An 18,394-nucleotide genomic window follows, 5' to 3' on the forward strand; every position below is an offset into this window, starting at 1 on the left:
TCAGAATTCCTCCTAGGTATTAGGGTATGCTAATTTTACACAAGTATACTTTAAAATTGAAGGACGTATGGTTTAAATTATAAATTGCCAAGACATTTCCTTCCCCCAACTTAATAGAGCAATTTGTAACGCTCATCAGCCTGCAACTAGTTATTGGATACAATTTAACAGGTATTCTTGTGGTTAGTAATGTATCATTTAATAACACGGGTATAAACTGGTGGCCCCTAGATACTAAAAATCTGGGAAATAGCTCTTTTCTACAACTCTGTGATTGGTTTACCGGCGACCCAGGTCGATTTTTGATTGGCTCACTCAATAGACCTGGTCAAGGCCTCAGCCAATATGACCGGTACTGGGACAATATGGCCCCACAATTGGCTTTGCTGGAAGCCGACAGACACGTGGCTACCGCAGGCCTAGCCGTACGTGGGAGGACCTAGTTTCGCTTACCTCGAGAGGGCGCCGGCGGCTCCTCGTTGCTAAAGTCTCGTTTTCCCATAAAGCCTCTGAGCGACCAATAAACTGACTGTCTCCATACCGCTTTTAAAGTCGGCGGGCCCTTTCACCAATAATAAGGCAGACACCACCCTCAGGTCGGGGATTGATGGAGAGTTTCACCAATCACCTCACAGATCTCCGCTATCAACGCCTCTCTCTCACGGGATTGACGATCCACCCGGCCAATTGGGGACGCCCAGTCGGCGGGTGGCTGAAAGCGGCCTTCTGTAATGGCGGAGCGTGGCGGGGACGGGGGAGACGGTGAGCGATTCAACCCCGGGGAGCTCAGGTAAGGGCGCTGCTCCGCCTTACATCTCGGCACTCCGGCGTCCCAGGGGCTAAGCCTGTTGCGCGGAGAGCCGAGGTGGAGGGTGGGCTGAGGAGGCGCGGCGGCTAAGAGCTGGGACCGCATGGGGTTAGAGAAGGGGGAAGGGAAGGCGGCTTGAATGAGGGAGCCGGGCCGGGTCTCGGCCGCGGCCTCCTGTGGGTTCTCGGGGCCCTCATTTCCGTTTTTGTGGGGCCCCGGCGCCCTTCGCAGCTTGCGGCTCACAGGCTGGGCCAGGGGTTCCCGCTTTGGGGCCCCGCCTCAGACGCAGTCCGCCTCCGCTTGGGCGGCCCTCAGCCTGACTCCCGGCTCGGCGCCGCCGCGGGCCCAGTTTTCCTCCCTGAAGCCCTCCATGCCGCGGGCAACTCCTCGGCGCCCTGGCTCGGCCTTCTTCACGCCCTCCGCCGCCTTTTGGTGTCCCTGCGTCCGCCTGGTTCCTTTTTGCCCACGTCGCTTGCTTTCCTTTAACTTCACGCGGCCTCCCTTTCTCATCGTTTGATCCCTTATCCCGAGTTTATGAGTAGTAACAATAGCGGCAGTCATTTGTTTCGTGCTTCCGAGAGCCAGAGAGCCCTTTCCTTAGTGTTTCCTCTTTTGATCCTCATACCCACCTTTTGGAGTAGTTGCTCTTCTCGTTTTGCAGGCCCCGGGAGCAACAGCCACCTTCGGTTAAGTGACTTGCCCATCCTTCAGGTGAGGAAACTGACGTAGAGCCAGGTGTCTTTGGTAGAATCTTGGCTTCAGGAAGTGGCTTGAACGCAGGCAGCCAGGCTTGGGAGCCTGCACTTTTCTATCCTTCTCCCTTCTAGTCGTCTGCCCACGCCGTCTCCCTAAGGACGGCAGCAGTGACCTTTCTCGCCCTGGTTTCTGGGCAGCCTCTGGAATTTTTAATTGTCTTGGAGAGAAAAATCCTTAGTGATTTTTAAGGAAAACGAGGTACTGAGCTTTACGTCTGCTTGGATGGAAAAAAAAAATGGCATTTCAGATGTTTAGCCCCCATTCTGAATTGTACCATTGTCATCCTTTGAGAATGAGGAAGAGTAGAATAAGTTATGAGGATTCTAGCATTGTCTGTAGAGCTCCAGATAAAATTGTATAAGGAAACTGGGTATTGTTACTAAAGTTTTCGGGGCGGGGAGGGGGAGAACCAAGTCTTTGAGATGATGAGTTGTCACAAAAATTTTTAGTTTGGCAGAAATAAAGTCTTATTTCAGGGATGGATCTTAAGTCTTTTAAACTCCATGTATATACTTCAATAATAAGTGATCAGAGTCCATTGCCAGGGTCGTTTAGTATTAGTGATGAAAGGGTTATTCCTGATTCTGATCTCAAGAGGTACTTAAGCTAGTCTTATGGATTGATTTGGAAACATTACTTTGCATTTAAGAGAGTATCTTTCTTCAGTTTTACAGTGAGTAGCCTTTTAGATTTTATTAATAGTAAGTGAAGACACTGCTGCAAAACTGATTTGAATAGTGCTTTAAATTAGGTGTTCTGTTGCAAATGTTTCATACCTTAACGTCTAGGGTTGGAAATTCCTTCCACAGCATGTGGTACAGACTTTTATTTTAGCATTTCTCATGGTTTAAGAGGAATTAGTTTTTTGTGTCCTCTGATTACAGAAATTGGGGCTTAATTTTTTGTATTTGTATTCTGAATATATATCATGGTGTGTCACCGTCATAGTGCCTCATGAATAAGGTTTTCAGGTATGTATATTGTAAATAAATTGTTATAGGAGATTTTAAGAGATTGTTCATTTATTGTATTCACTTTTATTGTGTGCTATTTGAGAGTCACTGATCTAGGTGCTGGCAGTAGTCTTGAACCGGACCAAAATCCTTTGTCCTCCAGGAGGTTCCATGCTAATTAAGATTGATCTAAATTTCAAAAAGGACTTCAGATGAAGAAATCAGCCTACAAGTGTGAAGAGACTTACACAAGGTCACTGAGTTATTGGCAGGGTCTGGATTAAAACCTATGTCTCTTCATTTAGTCTACTTTATAATTTGCCTCCCATATATCAGTATTTAAAAATTTTTGCTCTGTTGTGCTAAAGTATTTGCAGTCCTCACCATTGGGAAGATTGCATATCTAGATATTGTACTTCTAGGGAAATACATTTGTTCTTGTAAAAAAAAATTTCTTCATTTCTGTTCATGCTTGTACACTTCTATTTTCATAAAGATCCAAAGTGGTAGGAATGCAAATAATCTACAATAGGATTTATTTGGAGATCCAAATACCTTTCTATATCTTTATGATTAAGGATCATTAAGATAACTTTTAGAGTCATGTTGGTAAAGATACTTTACCCAGGGCCTTTATTTACTTATTAATGCTTTATGACTTATGACAAGGTACTTGTCTGAATTTCCTCAACTGTACACTGGGAATAAGAATACTCTGGTGTTACCACTGACTAACATGAAACAAGTTCTATTTCTGTGCTATGGTTTCCTCTGTAAAAACGGTGCTGAACTTATCTCATTGAGTTTTTGTGATGATTGAAAGATTTAATACAGACAATGTCCCTGTAACTGTGCCTGGTATAGAAGAAATACCTGGGGTTCACTCTCATTAAAACAGTAATTGAACACCTGCCTTCTGGGCTCTGGGAGGCATCACTATACTAAAGAGAAAATACTAGTGAGTATAGGTAATACAAGGCTAAATAAGTGAGATTTTTTTCATGGCATTTACCTTATAGTTGTAAACTCAGATTGGGTAGTGAGATAGAAAGGAGGTGGGAGAGACTAAGGTGGGAAAGAACTTGGCACTTAAACTGAAGAATGGGAGAGTCTGTTACATGACGCTCCGGGGAAAGCATGCCAGGCAGAGGGGGCAAGTGCAGAGGCTTCAGGGGAACGAAGTAGTTGGTCAGAGGACTAGCGTCTGTAGAGAGATCAGCAAGGGCCAGGTTATATAGAGCCTGCTAATAATGATTATAATAATATTAACACTGCTACTAATATTAATACCGTTTAACAAGGTAATTTTAGTAGTCACTAGGTTATGGTTTTGATTACTACTGTTACTATACTGATGTTGTAGTAGCAGCAACAATAACTAATATTTACGTGCTGAGCACTGTTCCAAGTACTTCATTAGCTTCTTTAACCCTCACTGCAGGTAAGGTTGTTGTGATAAAGTGCATATAGAGCTCGCACATGTACTGTACATATCTGATATAAGAAAATGGTGACTTGAGGCTGTCGATAGAGGAAATTATGTGAATTTTGCTACCATTTTCACTGCAGACATTTGAAAGCATCTAGCTTTTCAGGTAGAGCACTATGCTAGGTTTTGTGGGAGAATGAAAGTAATGATGGTTAAAATAGTTCACTGTGTTCCAGGTACCATCCTAAATGTTTCATGGGGATTATTTTATTGAACAGAGAGAAAGAGAGGTTTCATTTCTGTCCCCACTGCCCCTCACTTACATCTGAGTATGTTCAGACTCGGAAAATATGTGAGAAGCCTGAAACAGAAGGCAGAGCCCTGTCCATGGTTTTAGAGCCTAAAATACTTAACTTCAAGTGGTAGCTAGAAAGTGTGAAATTCAAAAGAAAGAAATAATGTGTAGCTGAAGGCTGAAATGGAATATCTTTCCTTGGTGAAGATTTTTCCTGTCCCAAAGGTTAAGACATTGCTTCGGTAACAGTGACATCAGCCTTTTGGGAGTGTGTATAATTTGAAAAAGGCTGATTATTGTTTCTGCAGTCACTGCTTTTAACTCATACTTCTACCATTGAGTGTAGGATGATTTGCAGATTTGGTGAAATATGTTTGGTATAGTAGTTCTGGATTTGTTTACAATCCTAGTGCTCTCCTAGAAGGCAAATTGGTTCTTTTATTAGGATTTTTTTAATGTCAGAATTGAACTACAATGTGGAAAATTTAGAGGAAGTTGAAAGGGTAGTCTTAAGCACAGGGTTGAAAAATGTAGGAAAGTTGGAAGAATCTGGTGAGGCGAGTGTCAGAATGATTATCAGATGCACATGAGGATATAATTGTTAATCTTCTCCTGAGCACTGGAATGTAAATTTCATGTTTATAATGAAGAGAATTATTGTAGCTACTGGGTAGACTGTGATAGGTGCTCAGTAAATTGACTATGGAAAATTATAGGAAAGATTTTTATAAGATTCTCCATACCCTATTTATAAGGTACAGTATCACCTACATATTCATTGGTTCATTCAGCAAATATTTACTGAGCCCTACTATGGGCAGGCATAAATAACTGTGTGCTGGGGATATAAAGGTGAACAGGACAGACAATTCTTGCTCTAAAGGGGCTTACATAGAGAGCATGGTGTAGTATGTAAGAGCCTTTTGCCTGTGTTTGAATTCTGAACCAGTTGTGTGGCCTTGGACAAGTTGTTTTACTTTTTTGTGCCTTAATCTGTAAAATGAGGTTGATAAAATCTATTTCAGGGTTACGTTGATTGCGTGAATGCTAAGTTGCTTCAGTTGTGTCTGACTCTTTTGTGACCCTGTGGACTGTAGCAGGTCATGCTGTTCTGTCAATGGGATTCTCCAGGAAAGGATACTGGAGCACTTCCTCCATCAGGGGATCTTTTTGACCCAGATCTTTTTATGTCTCCTGCATTGGCAGGCTGGTTCTTTACCACTAGCACCACCTGGAAAGCCCAGTAAGCACTTGTAAGAGTTAAAACTTTTTTTTTTTTTAAAGCACTTAGGAGATAGAGAATATCTTGTGATATTGCTTATCTGCTTGAATGCCATGGAGAAAATAAAGGGTGTTTAGCTAGAGATTGAGGAGTGGGGTGGGGTGCAGTGTACAGAAGGGCATTTCCTTCTATATGAGAATGCTAATTATGTCTTAAGCTGTTAGCCTCCCCTGCTATAAAAACCTTGTATTTAGAAGTAGTTTCAAGGTTCCAAAAAGTGGCAAAAACAAAAATAGTGTGCTTAATGTTAATATTTTACCTGTTCTGCTTTGTTGCTTGGTCACATACGTGCTCTCTATTACTCTGAGCCATTTGTGGTGAAGGGCCACACACACCATGGCCCTTTACCTCTAAATGCTTGAGTGCTTATTTTCTGAGAATAGTGATCCTCTCTGACGGACAGCATGGTCACCCTCTTTGTAACTTTGCACTGATACAGCAATTTTTGTCTTTGCTCCAGTGTTGTCTGTTACTGCGGTATGTCCTTTACTGTATTCCTTCCCTCTAGTTTTGTATCCTGTCTAGAGTTGCAGCTGTATTGTCATGTCTGTTTGGCCTCCTTTAATCTAGAACATTTCCACAACCTTCCTTTTTTCTTCTTCTTATAACAGCATTTCTGAAGAATATACCCTCTGCTCCCCCCTTTGTAATAGAACATTATTTTGTGTTTGTCTAATAACTCCTCATTATTATATTGAGGTTCATTCTTGCTTGGAATAGGTGGTATTGTGTCCCTCTCAGTCGCATTAGATCAGTTTCTCTATTGCATAGTGTTTTGTTTAGCCTTCTTTCTATTGTAAGAAACATGTGGGAAGATATATTCAGTTCAGTTCAGTCGCTCAGTTGTGTCCGACTCTTTGCGACCCCATGAATCGCAGCACGCCAGGCCTCCCTGTCCATCACCAACTCCCGGAGTTTACTCAAACTCGGTGATGCCATCCAGCCATCTCATCCTCTGTCGTCCCCTTCTCCTCCTGCCCCTAATCCCTCCCAGCATCAGGGTCTTTTCCAGTGAGTCAACTCTTCGCTTGAGGTGGCCGAAGTGTTGTAGTTTCAGCTTCAGCATCAGCCCTTCCAATGAACACCCAGTATGTTAAGACCATGCAAATAACCCCCTCATTTTCTCCTAGATTTGGTGTCCATTGATCATTCTTGCTGATGCACTCTGCTACAGTGATACAAAATGATGATTTTCCAACTCTGCTTGCTCTTAAGGGCTTTAAAAATTTGATGTAATCAGAGTTTAGTAGCTATATTTTTGTTACTTTGAGAAAGAACATTTTATTCATTGGTTTCCCATACAGGATGGCTCAACAGCAGGCCTTGAGGTTCCGAGGCCCAGCTCCCCCGCCAAATGCAGTGATGCGAGGCCCACCACCTCTGATGCGACCTCCTCCACCTTTTGGTATGATGCGAGGCCCTCCTCCTCCACCTCGGCCCCCATTTGGACGTCCCCCTTTTGATCCTAATATGCCACCAATGCCTCCTCCAGGAGGGATTCCTCCACCTATGGGCCCTCCACACCTTCAGGTAAAGAATGTAGAGATAGCTGTTTCTTTGTTGGCGTTAGTGTCAGTAGTATATAGATGAGTTTGGTTTTAAAACTTGTATTCTTGGGTTTATAGGAGAATGAGAACTAAAGAGAACATCTTTATATTAATGTGTTGCTTCAGAAGCACTGATAATGATAATTAGTATGGAAATTCAGAATGGAAATTTATATGGTGATGAAAAAGTATGTATAAGGATTGAATAAGGTAGTTCTAACTTGCCTTCATCTCTGACAGTTGTCTGTAATGATCTTCTTTATGGGAAATGATATTTGAAAGCTTATGTGTAAAGTGAGGGAAGTTTGTTTTCAATGATACATGTTACTAGTGAGTTTAAATATATCTCTATATATCTATATATTCCTGAAGAATTCTTTCCAGGAATGATCCCTAGAGTAGAACCTAGAATGTGACAATAAGCACATTTTGTAAGCACAGTATTTGGATTTTTTTCCTTCCCCAGGAAAAAAATATGAGTGTGTCACAGTTTTAGAAGTAGAATTTTTGTGAAATTTCCTTAAATGAAAATTTTCCTAGTGTTTTAACCTGAAGCATATATCCCTTTTTAGTGAAGTTATGAAGGTATCAACTCTCAAATACCTACTTTTGAGATTATATTCTTTTTGACTGTTTCTGAGTTTTCTGTTTATTTAGCCTGTACAGTTCTGAAACCAAATACAGTAGTATCATCTGCCTTCTGTTAGCTTAGATAATCAAAAATGAACTTACTAAAAATAGAGATAATGAGGTATTATTTAAGTGATGTTAGCTCTGATAGAATTATATTTATGGCAGAAACACCAGATTTTAGTACTTTGCTTAGTTATTTTGTTGGCTTCCTAGAAGAACAGCCTGTCCCTCCTTTCCTCCCAGCCCTCTTAAACAAACTGTTAAATTGTTTTATATTTTCTTTAGAATTAGAATACGAAGTAACTTTTTGACTTGTTGACTGTGGTATAACTTGTTACATGTGAATTTACTCTACTTTGTGCCTTTAAGAGTTAAACCTTCTTGTAGAATATTATAAAATGTAATGAATTAGTGTAACCCTCTAATGGAAATATATCAGATGTTGTGATGGGATACTTCCTAATGTGATGCTTTTTTTGGTCTTGATAGATCATTGTGTGATTTTTACAATAAATCCAAATGACTTTCGGACAACTGTGTAGCATATATTTGGAATGGACATTTTATAGAATATGGGCCTGTGTGTTGATTGATGCTTGAAAGACAGCTGAATCTAGAAAAACGAGTATGGAAAAGAAAACTTTTTTAGGAAAATAAAATAACTTTCACATTATTAGCATAGTGTCAATTCCATTATCCAGATTAAGATGCTTTGGGTAATTAAGTTCTAATGTTATGTGTAGATTATAGAGGAAATCTTTTAATCCCTGTTCAAAATCTGTTTTCAGAATTGCAGACCTTTTTTCTACTTTAGTGAGTAAGATATTGCAGTTACAGTTAAATTCTTTGGTTCAGGATCTTGGGTTGGGTCAGCAATCATTGAAGGAATTATGAGGGATAGTGTTGAATCAGTGATGGTTTCAGGAGATTTTTTTTTAATTGTAATATATACCATTTAAATTCTTTTCCCAAAAGTAAAGTGAATAATTATTTTACTGTATTGTTTAAACTTACTAATGTTAGCATCTTTGGTGAGCTACATTATTATTTGAAAACTAGGAAATAAATGTTTTCCTAGCTAATAATCTTTTTCTTATAGGAAAGGAGAATAAAAGATTAGGTATATCTGATTTTTCTTTTTAAGTTATTGTTATTTTTAAAATAACATTTTTCTTATAGTTTGTTGGTTCTTGTTGTATGTGAGCTGTCGAGGCATTGGGTGGCTGGTGTTAAGAGAATCAGTTTTTTTCTTCTGAAAGTAATCTAGTGCCCAATATATGAAATAGCAGTTAAGGTATAAATACTAAATGATATAAATAATATATATATAAAATATAAATAAATATAAATATAAAGTATAAATAATAAAGCAAATATAATGTTATATTGTTCACCTATAATTCTATAACCCAGAGATGACTATTGTTGGTATCTTGACATTCTTCTAGTCTGTTTAGTAATCATTTTTATTACAGAAAAAGTTTGCTTACACAACAACCTAGGTAAATGTATTTGAATTGACTATAAAGCTAATTTCTCTTACAGTGCCTTACTTTTGGGTAGAATTTAGTAATAATTTGAAGGAAAAAAGATAAACACAAGTGACATTACTTCTTGTGAATTAACAGAGACCACCTTTCATGCCTCCACCCATGGGAACCATGCCTCCTCCTCCTGGTATGATGTTTCCACCAGGAATGCCTCCTGTGACTGCTCCTGGTACTCCAGCACTGCCTCCTACTGAGGAGATATGGGTTGAAAATAAAACTCCAGATGGGAAGGTAAATTATGAAATGTATTTAGTTTGTTATCTTTTGGTGATAGAAGAGTAAAACCTGGGAGTTTGGCAGATTGAGATCAATGACTGTATCCTTGCCAGTTAAGAATGAAACTCAAGTAAGCCAGGGTAGGGCAGGACTCCTGGAAAGTTTCACTTGATTGGACTTCTGCACAGACATAAGGTGGCTGGAGCACTTTGCTAGGTCTGCCTGTGATTCTGAAAACTGTGTTTTTAAATACACACCTTAGGTCCCCTAACAGCCCTCAGGTTTAGTGTTTATTGGGAGAACTCACAGGACTCAGCAGGTAGTTGTATTTGCAGCTATGACTAATTATAGAAAAAGGATACAAAGCAAAACCAGCAAAGAAAAAAAAGGTGCATGGGGTGTAGTCTGGAGTAAACCAAGCACAAGCTTTCAAGATTCCTTTCAGTTGGAGTCTCATGAGTGTGTTTAATTCCTGTGCCATGGAATTGTGAAAACACTGATAAAGTGTTGTCTGCCAGGGACGCTGTCCTGAGCTGAGGAATCGGGGTTTTCATTGGGGACTGGTCCCATATCTGGTACCATCTGCCTTGCACTTACGAAATTCCAGACTTCCAGAAGGAAGGCAGGTATAGAGCATAAACTTCATTGTTTGTGTGAATAGCTGAGCCATTCCTATCAGTTAGGGAATGGTGGACAATGGCTTTCTAGGGATAGTGGTCTTAGATCTGCTGTGTTAACTGTGCACAAACATAGCCTTGGTTCTCCTTTATTGATGTGTGTTAAAAATACAATATGCTCTTTATAGAAAATTGAGGGAAAAGGAGAAAGTGAAAAATCACCAATAATTTCATATGAATAGCCAATTTTGATGTATTTTCTCTTTTCTAGGTTTTTAAAAAAATACTATTTAAGGCAAAATACAATTGTATTATTTATAAATGATAGTTGACATGTTCTTTGAAACTGATGATTTTGCTTACTCTGCAGGTTTATTATTATAATGCTCGTACACGTGAATCTGCATGGACCAAGCCAGATGGAGTTAAGGTTATTCAGCAGTCAGAACTGACACCTATGCTTGCAGCCCAGGCGCAGGTTCAGGCCCAGGCCCAGGCACAAGCTCAGGCCCAGGCCCAGGCCCAGGCCCAGGCTCAGGCCCAGGTGCAGGCGCAGGTGCAAGTGCAAGCACAAGCGGTCGGTGCTTCCACCCCTACGACCAGTAGCTCAGCACCTGCAGTGTCTACTTCAACATCATCATCAACGCCATCCTCTACCACTTCTACCACAACAACTGCCTCTTCAGTTTCGCAGACAGTATCGAGTGAGTATTAGTCAGCATGGGTTTTCATTTAGGGACTAGAGAAATGGACAAGTAGGAATGCATTCCCATATGGTCCTAGTTTAAGTATTATCCTTGATATTATTTAAAATACATTTTTTGACATTAAGACTTTTGGCTAAAAAGAACAGAAATTTATATTAGTAGAAGAAATTATTTGTTCAATTGAAATTCATGAAGCTAAACTGGGAAAGTGCAGAGTTAGCTTGTTCAACTTGGCCAACAGTAATGTTGGGTGCTGTGGATTTGCAAAATAAGTGTGAGTCTTGGCCCCTATCTTACAGAGTTTCCAGTTTTTCTAATTGAGGAGGCAAGAAAAATGCATGTGAAACAATTAGAAAATAGTGTGCAGAGTTATACAGCGAAACTAGAAGATATAAGAATTCAAGAAAACGGAGAGACAAGTGAGTGGACTACATGGGTATTGAGATGGATCATAAAGGGTGTGTAATAGGATTTGAATAGGTTCAAAATTTCAGAGAGGTGTTTCAGATGGGGGAAACATAGGTCAGGAAATGACGGTAAATATAGTTTGTAAGATTGTTAGGTGGGAGGATTTTTATTAGTTAATATATTGAATAAGAGACCAGGTTATGGAGTTTTAAGAACCAGGCAAATGGGTAAGGCAGGCAGACACTAAGTGATTTGTATAAATTCAGTATTCTGTAAGATTTTTTCCTGTGCTCAGTTTTTGGTTAGTGTTGAAATTGGGGAAACTGCGGAAAACTTCCAGTAATCTTGTTTAAAGGTAGATAGGACTCGGAATGATGTGCAGGCAGATGAAATGAGGACTTGAGTTAGAAGCAGTCCAAAAGGTAAGAGAACTTTCAGGTGTGAAATCACAGAAGCCCAAAGGTATGTCTTTTTTCTAAAGATGAGCAGTGTTGAATAGATTTCAGGGGTGAGGAGAGAAGAATGTTAATTTGCTTAAAAGACTGTCATTAATATTTATTATACCATTTCTGGGTTTTATTTTTTTAATATATATAAATGCTGTACTTATTCTGCAGGTTCAGATTGAGCAACCAAATATTTAAATAATTTTATTGATTTGATTATTTAATATGATATGAAGATACATAGTTATCCTTATAAGGCAATTACAATTTAGATTCTTTTCCTACCTGCTTAATAGGTGAGAATAAGGGGGAAAAAAGAAACTCTTCTCCCTCCCCCAGTAGCTTTGGGGACTAGGGAATTATTGGTGTATATTACCTTATAAGAAATAAAAGAAATCTAGTCATTTTAAAAATTCAAATTTGATTTTATTTACACAAGTAGTAAACAAAGTAGTTAAGGTACCTGTGATAGGGAGACAGTTTTTTTAAGGCCCTATTTGATATTTTTTAGATAGTTTGGGAGAAAATATACTTAATAGGAAGATGAAAATAATGCTTTATTAGTCTGATTTCTTCTGTAGCTATATTGAATTCTGAAAATATAGAAGTTTAGCAGTGATACTAGCTAGTTGGTTGAGGATCTTTGCCTTTTTATAGGGAAATATTTCTTAAACCTGTACGGCAAGGCAGAAAGCTGCCAGTTTTTAATGGGGTACTTTTGGTTGAAATGGGAGAAGGAGATCGTTAAAAGCAGTGTGGTCCTACGGGGAATCTCTGTGTTGCTTCTGTTTTTTTCCCTGCCTTCTTTGGAAAGAGAAGTCCGTAGTACTTGTTCAGTAAAGTGGATAGCCAAAACCTTTGAACTGTTCTCTCTGTATTCCATTTCTGTATTGGAGTGGTCTGTTAGTAGGCCCATAGGTGTCTTGTGGTTATTAACCATTCTATTCAGAATTCCTGTTGTTGTTTTTTTTTTTTTTTGCACTACTCTTCAGTGATACGAAGGGATGTCTTTATTCTAAGAACAAAACAGTGAAATGTTCTTTTTATTGCCTTTAAACATTAGTTTTGATGTTGTCTTTGAGTATTCCTGACATCTGTTTTTATTTCTCTTGATTCACTGTCATGAAGTGTTACCGTACTGTAATTCTTAATATTTTTCCATCTCTTAGAGGTAGTCTCTTGTCTTTAAGGTCTGAGGTTGGATTAGTAGTATATTTTGAGATGTAGTGTTATACTAGTCATTTTAGCAAATGGAGTTAGTAGAAATTTACCTACTCTAAAGTCCTAGCTACCATTCTCCCAGCTCCTCATTTAATTCTTTTATTTCCTTTGTCCCTTTTCTGTCATAACTCACGGCCACTAATCAAATTCAGAAAATCCTGTTTCAGCAAGAGGATGAGTGAATACTTTCTGCCATCTCCATTGGTGTACCATTCCCCTTGAAATTTGATCCCTTTCTAACTCATTTTCCTGACTTCAGTACTTTATATCATAATTTTAACAAATATTACTAAGTACTATTACCATAATACTTTGAAAAATGTAATTCTATTAACTGCAGTATAAATCTGTGGGTAAATGGACCTAAAAATTAAGGAGTTTATATTTTAACCCCATGTGAGCCTAAACTCGTTTTATCTTGTGCAAGTTTGTGAAAAATGCTGATGAAATCCTACTTCTCAGGGAAGTTGGGAAATAACTAGATATATTTTCAGCTATTGCAGTAGATTACAAATGATAAATGGTATATGTATGGGACTGGGCAAATGTTGCATGTAATTTGTATTTTTCACACTGTTATAAAATTATATTAATATGATACTGTACCCTAAGGCTAGGTCTATGCTAGACCACCAATTCATTCCTGGGCCCCTGAAGATACTTGTTTGGCCCTGCTGTCTATTTAGCCAAGGTGAGTCCCTCATTAACAAGTATGAAATTGCACACATCTTCCCAGCCTGAGTGAGTTTTTCATTGTTAGGAGCTGAAGGAAAGATAGTGACAAATTTTTCAGTTGAATTATTGGGTGGTTTGCATTAAACAGTGTGCTTTCCCTTAGAATAAAATTGGCATAAAGGTTGGGAAAGCACTGTTTTATTTATAAATTTGATGAATTCATTCCTAGTCCAATATAGGTAAAGTTTGACATTTTTCCTTCTGTCAAGATAAAGATGACGTATTTGTTACCAATGAATTATAAAAACAAATTTTGTTTTGAAACTAGATGGTTTAGTTTTGTGCCACTACATGGATGTTATATTTGAGAACTGAAACTTTAAAGAAGGGAAATATGAATTTTATATATTTCAAGAGTCACAATTTGATTTTATGTGCGATTACTAGGGGTGAAATGTTTTTATTTTTCATACCTAAAAAGAATGTATTAGCAGAGCCAAATTATTCTGAATTTCACATTTTCCTGGTCTCACTTTGGAAACCTGAGTGTTTTTTTTCTCTTTTTTTAACCTTTTTATTTTGAAATAATTATAAGAAACCCAAGTTGTTTCTTTACTCCATTTGTTCATATCCAGTCAGTCATTAGTTATTGCATATGTTTTTCCCTCTGTTCTTCCTCTCTTGGACAACTCCAGATGTGTTGAAATTGCTTTTCACATCTCTGTTTTTCCTTTTCTTCCTATGCATCTGCCAGGTTAATTCATCAAATGAACTGTGATTATTACTCTTTAATTCAGAAAACTTCATTCTGCCTCCACCCATCCCCTTTACATTCATGAAGTCACATAAATAACACATGAATGCATTCTTATTGAAAAATCAAACTATGAAGCATGTGTAGTAAAAACAAAAGGGTGTATACAGATATAGTTTGGTGTTCATTCCTTTAGATTATTTCTCTGCATTTATATGAGTTCTTCCCTTTCCCTACCCAGTTGAGTGCAAACTCATTAGTTGTGTGTTCAAGGCCTCCCAGTTTATACTTATTTCTTGCCTACCTTTCCAGCTATAATTTACTGGTTCTGTTGGTATGCCTAGTGTTTGACTAGTTGACTGCTTGCCTTTCTAAACAATTCCTTTTTGTCCCCTAGTCTTTGCTTTTACTCAGTTTTCTCACCACTTGCTTATTTTCTCTTTTCATTTTGTCATTTTCCTTGTTAAAATCATAATCTTTCAAGGCCTATCATCACAGTATAAAATTTTCTTTACCGTTTCACAGAAGTGGTCTTTTGTCTTGATTCACATTCATGTACATTTATCCCATCTCACTTTGTATTTTACTTATTTTTTTGTGTTTCATTTAACTATTTTCAAGCTTCTTGAAGACAGAGACCTTGTTATAAATACCTTGCAGTGCATGGAATGGCCCTTAAATACTGAATGAGTGAATGATGAATGAGTATAGTAAAATCGTTTATGAACGAGTGATACATATTTTTGTTTTATTTTTTATCAGCACCCACAACACAAGATCAGACCCCAAGTTCTGCTGTTTCAGTTGCCACGCCTACAGTTAGTGTTTCAACTCCTGCTCCTACAGCCACACCTGTGCAAACCGTTCCTCAGCCGCACCCCCAGACGTTACCTCCTGCTGTTCCTCATTCAGTACCTCAGCCAGCAGCAGCAATACCTGCTTTTCCACCAGTAATGGTACCTCCGTTTCGTGTTCCCCTTCCTGGCATGCCAATTCCACTTCCAGGTAAACCAATAGATGATAATAGTTTTTCCAGTTATGTTTTCATATTGTCAGTTAGTTTGTTCTCATGTGTCTGTTGCATTTGAAATTTGCCTTGAATCTCACTTGTTTGAAACATTTTTGAAAGATTCATGGCTAACTGCAATATTTTCTCTTCAGTTTTGGTAAATGTCCTTTTTTGTTATTGTTGTTTACATGTCTTAAAATTAGAGCCACATTTAAAGCTACACTTATTTTGGATAATGGCCTCAATGAATTAAAAGTGATCATCTTTTTGTGTAAATATGTTCTAAATGCCATATTTTAAGGGATTGACTGTATAAAGTTAAGAAATCACGTCATAAGAGTTACCACAAGTGATTTATATATCATCCATTGGTCCAAGCACTTTTCATGTAATAAGTCATGTAATTTTCACCACCATCTTAGGAGGTAGCTACACAGACAGGTTAAGGTTACTTGCCCATGGTCACATAGCTGATAAGAGATGGTGTTGGGGTTTGAGTCTGGGCACTTCAGATCCAAATACCATGCTCATAATAATGATGTTATACTGAGAAAAAATTGTGAGTCATGTAACTTTAAAAAATTCATGTGAAACAGAATGCATGCTTCCCCTGTAACAATTGTGAAGTATAACATATACCACTTAAATGTTTACATAATTGCAGTGAATGTCTTTTATTCTCTTAGGGGAAATCATTTCAACTAGAGAAGGAATTAAAAGATTTTGGAGTAAAGTTTTTCCCCATAGGAATTAAACAATGATAGTGTTCAGCATCCTAATATGAGAGTGTTTTTGTTGTCAGACACATTTACTCCTTAATCCATCGTCTATTCTCCCAGATTTATAGTTGAAAATATTGATCCCTTAAAGAGGTCAGGGCTTCCCTGGTGGCTCAAACAGTGAAGAATCTAACTGCAGTTCAGGAAACCCGGTTTGGATCCCTGGGTTGGGAAGATCCCCTGGAGGAGGAAATGGCAACCCATTTCAGGATTCTTGCCTGGGAAATCCCATGGACAGAGGAGCCTGGTGGGCTGTAGTCCATAGTTGGACATGACTGAGCGACTGACACTGACTAAAAAGGTCAAGTTTACAAGGCTAGTTTGTAGCAAAGATGAATAGAACCTAGGCCGCCTGTCTGCTAATTTTGCATCCCTTCCACGTGACTGCTGCTTCATTGCATTAGTTTTTGTGTAAAATAGGGTTGTGATACAGCTGGTAAGAGTTGCACACATGAATTATCACTGTTGCTCTAATTGTCTACTTCCTTGTAACTACTTTGAAAAGAACACTTTCAGCTATTATGCCTGAGCAAGAAAGAAGCCAAAATTTTAAGAATCAGTGGGTTTTTTGGAAAATCTTTTTCATGTTCTTGTAGTGTTAGATAATGCATAGTATATGATATTTAAGAAACTGAAATCATTTGAAAGGAAGAAGAAAATTAAAAAATCTTCTCAAATACTAGGTATTACCCTTTTTCAAAATTAAAGGTAAACAGCTAGATACTTTCCTCTTTGGCATACTCTTTGTAGAAAATTAAGTGATAAATGAATAAAAGCGTGACATAATCTCTTGCAATCTTGGTCAGCTTTAGGGCCAGGACAGTGTTAAGACCAGATCCTGAATTCTGAGTCATCTTAAGGAGCTGGGGTTGTTAATTCTGTAGAGAGAAGATTGAGAGGTAGTATCATAACATATATGAGATATTGGAAAGGCTGGTATCTAAAAGAGTTTGGTTTTGCTCTGGAGGTTCTTAATAGTACCAGTGAGTAGCAAAGAGTACTCTTTGCTAGTACCAGTGAGTAGCAAAGAGTACTCTTTGCTAGTACCAAAATTATTTTTATAGGAAGTGGAATTTTGTCACAATAAAATCCTTTCAATTACAGCTGTCTTTGAATATCTTGGTCTTCTCTGGCCCTCACCCACCATTAAATTTTAGAACAGTTGGTAAACATTTGGGTTACCAGATGAGGTAGTACCTATGAAGTTTGTCAGCAAAAAGACGTTTAATAAATGGCAGCTATTAATGACATTTTTTAGGTCAGTTGGAAGACGACCTGAATTAGATAATCTATAAAATTTTGTGCATGATACGAAAGATTCTTTGGAGAGGGAACTAATTTTTTATAGCAAGTAATATTAATATTTTTGAAGTAATATTTGTTGAATATTTGTAGTAAGGTAAATGGGGGATTTGGATGTAATTTATCTTGGAGCCTTAAGTGCTGTTTGAAACATTGTATATATGGCTCTGAGGATGATTAAAGAGGGGATACTTAGTGAAGGAAAGGAGTGGAAGAGTTAGGTGTAAAAACCTTCAGAGGTGGGCTTTGGGATAGTGAATTGGATTAGGATTATAGGATTTCTACTGTAAAATCTTATTTGGAATTTTAAGAAGCTTGTAGTCAGTGACATCAGGATTATCCAGAATACTAAATGGAATTTTCTAATTTCCTGGTAGAACATAATGTGAGGATGGATGGAGTTGTAGGGAAATTGAACAGCTGCTCCTTTTAAAAAGAAGACTAAAAATTTAGCTCTTTGGTTATTTTGTGAGTCTTCATGGTACACATATAGTCATCCTCAGAAAACCTTTTTAACATGAGAAGAAACAGAAATGTTCTTTTATCATGACCTGTAATATTGATAGTCAAATACAAGAGTTCTCTGTTGGCCTGGTTGATATTAGACATGGCAGTTAGGCCTAAATATCAGTAGGTAGGATTTTCTTCTGTTTTAGTTGTATAGTTGAAATTATTTATTGGGGTATGTCTTTAGGAACAATCTTTGAGAATAAAGTTCATATATTCTAAGATTGGAATTTCTAGTGCTGGCTTACTAGGCTCAGTAGTCCTGCAGATGGCAGTATTTATACTAATTTAAACCTAATACATGCTGTAACTTCTAACCAAATGAATTTTTCCATTGCTTTCTTTAAACATGGAAAATAAAACTGTACATATAACTATTCAGCATGCTTTTATGATCCAGTGCATTTGTTTTAGTTTCAGTGTTAATAGAAGGTTTAGCTTTATGTTTTTATTTAAAATATAATTAAGAAGTTAAGGCAGTTTGCAAAAATTGGCAGTAT

At 38.0% G+C, this 18,394-nt stretch overlaps 1 protein-coding gene across 20 annotated transcripts in view; it reads left to right on the forward strand.

Moving 5' to 3' along the window:
- Window positions 1-682: 682 nt before the first annotated feature.
- TCERG1 (transcription elongation regulator 1) overlaps window positions 683-18,394 on the forward strand; it is a 52,793-nt gene continuing 35,081 nt past the window's right edge. For 4 of the 20 annotated variants that reach the window (XM_070465584.1, XM_020872441.2, XM_020872450.2 and 1 more), the window contains exons 1-5: window positions 683-790; window positions 6,828-7,053; window positions 9,332-9,484; window positions 10,457-10,790; window positions 15,060-15,302. In XM_070465584.1, coding sequence (XP_070321685.1) covers window positions 732-790; window positions 6,828-7,053; window positions 9,332-9,484; window positions 10,457-10,790; window positions 15,060-15,302 — 1,015 coding nt within the window. In that variant the 5' untranslated portion in view covers window positions 683-731. Of the gene's footprint in view, window positions 791-1,497; window positions 1,520-6,827; window positions 7,054-9,331; window positions 9,485-10,456; window positions 10,791-11,092; window positions 11,213-13,480; window positions 13,560-15,059; window positions 15,303-18,394 lie in introns of those variants that run through there. The other 16 variants (XM_070465585.1, XM_070465586.1, XM_070465587.1 and 13 more) reach the window with 13 other exon arrangements.

Source organism: Odocoileus virginianus, chromosome 3 (genome assembly GCF_023699985.2).
Source record: "Odocoileus virginianus isolate 20LAN1187 ecotype Illinois chromosome 3, Ovbor_1.2, whole genome shotgun sequence".
Classification (NCBI taxonomy): Eukaryota; Metazoa; Chordata; class Mammalia; order Artiodactyla; family Cervidae; genus Odocoileus; species Odocoileus virginianus.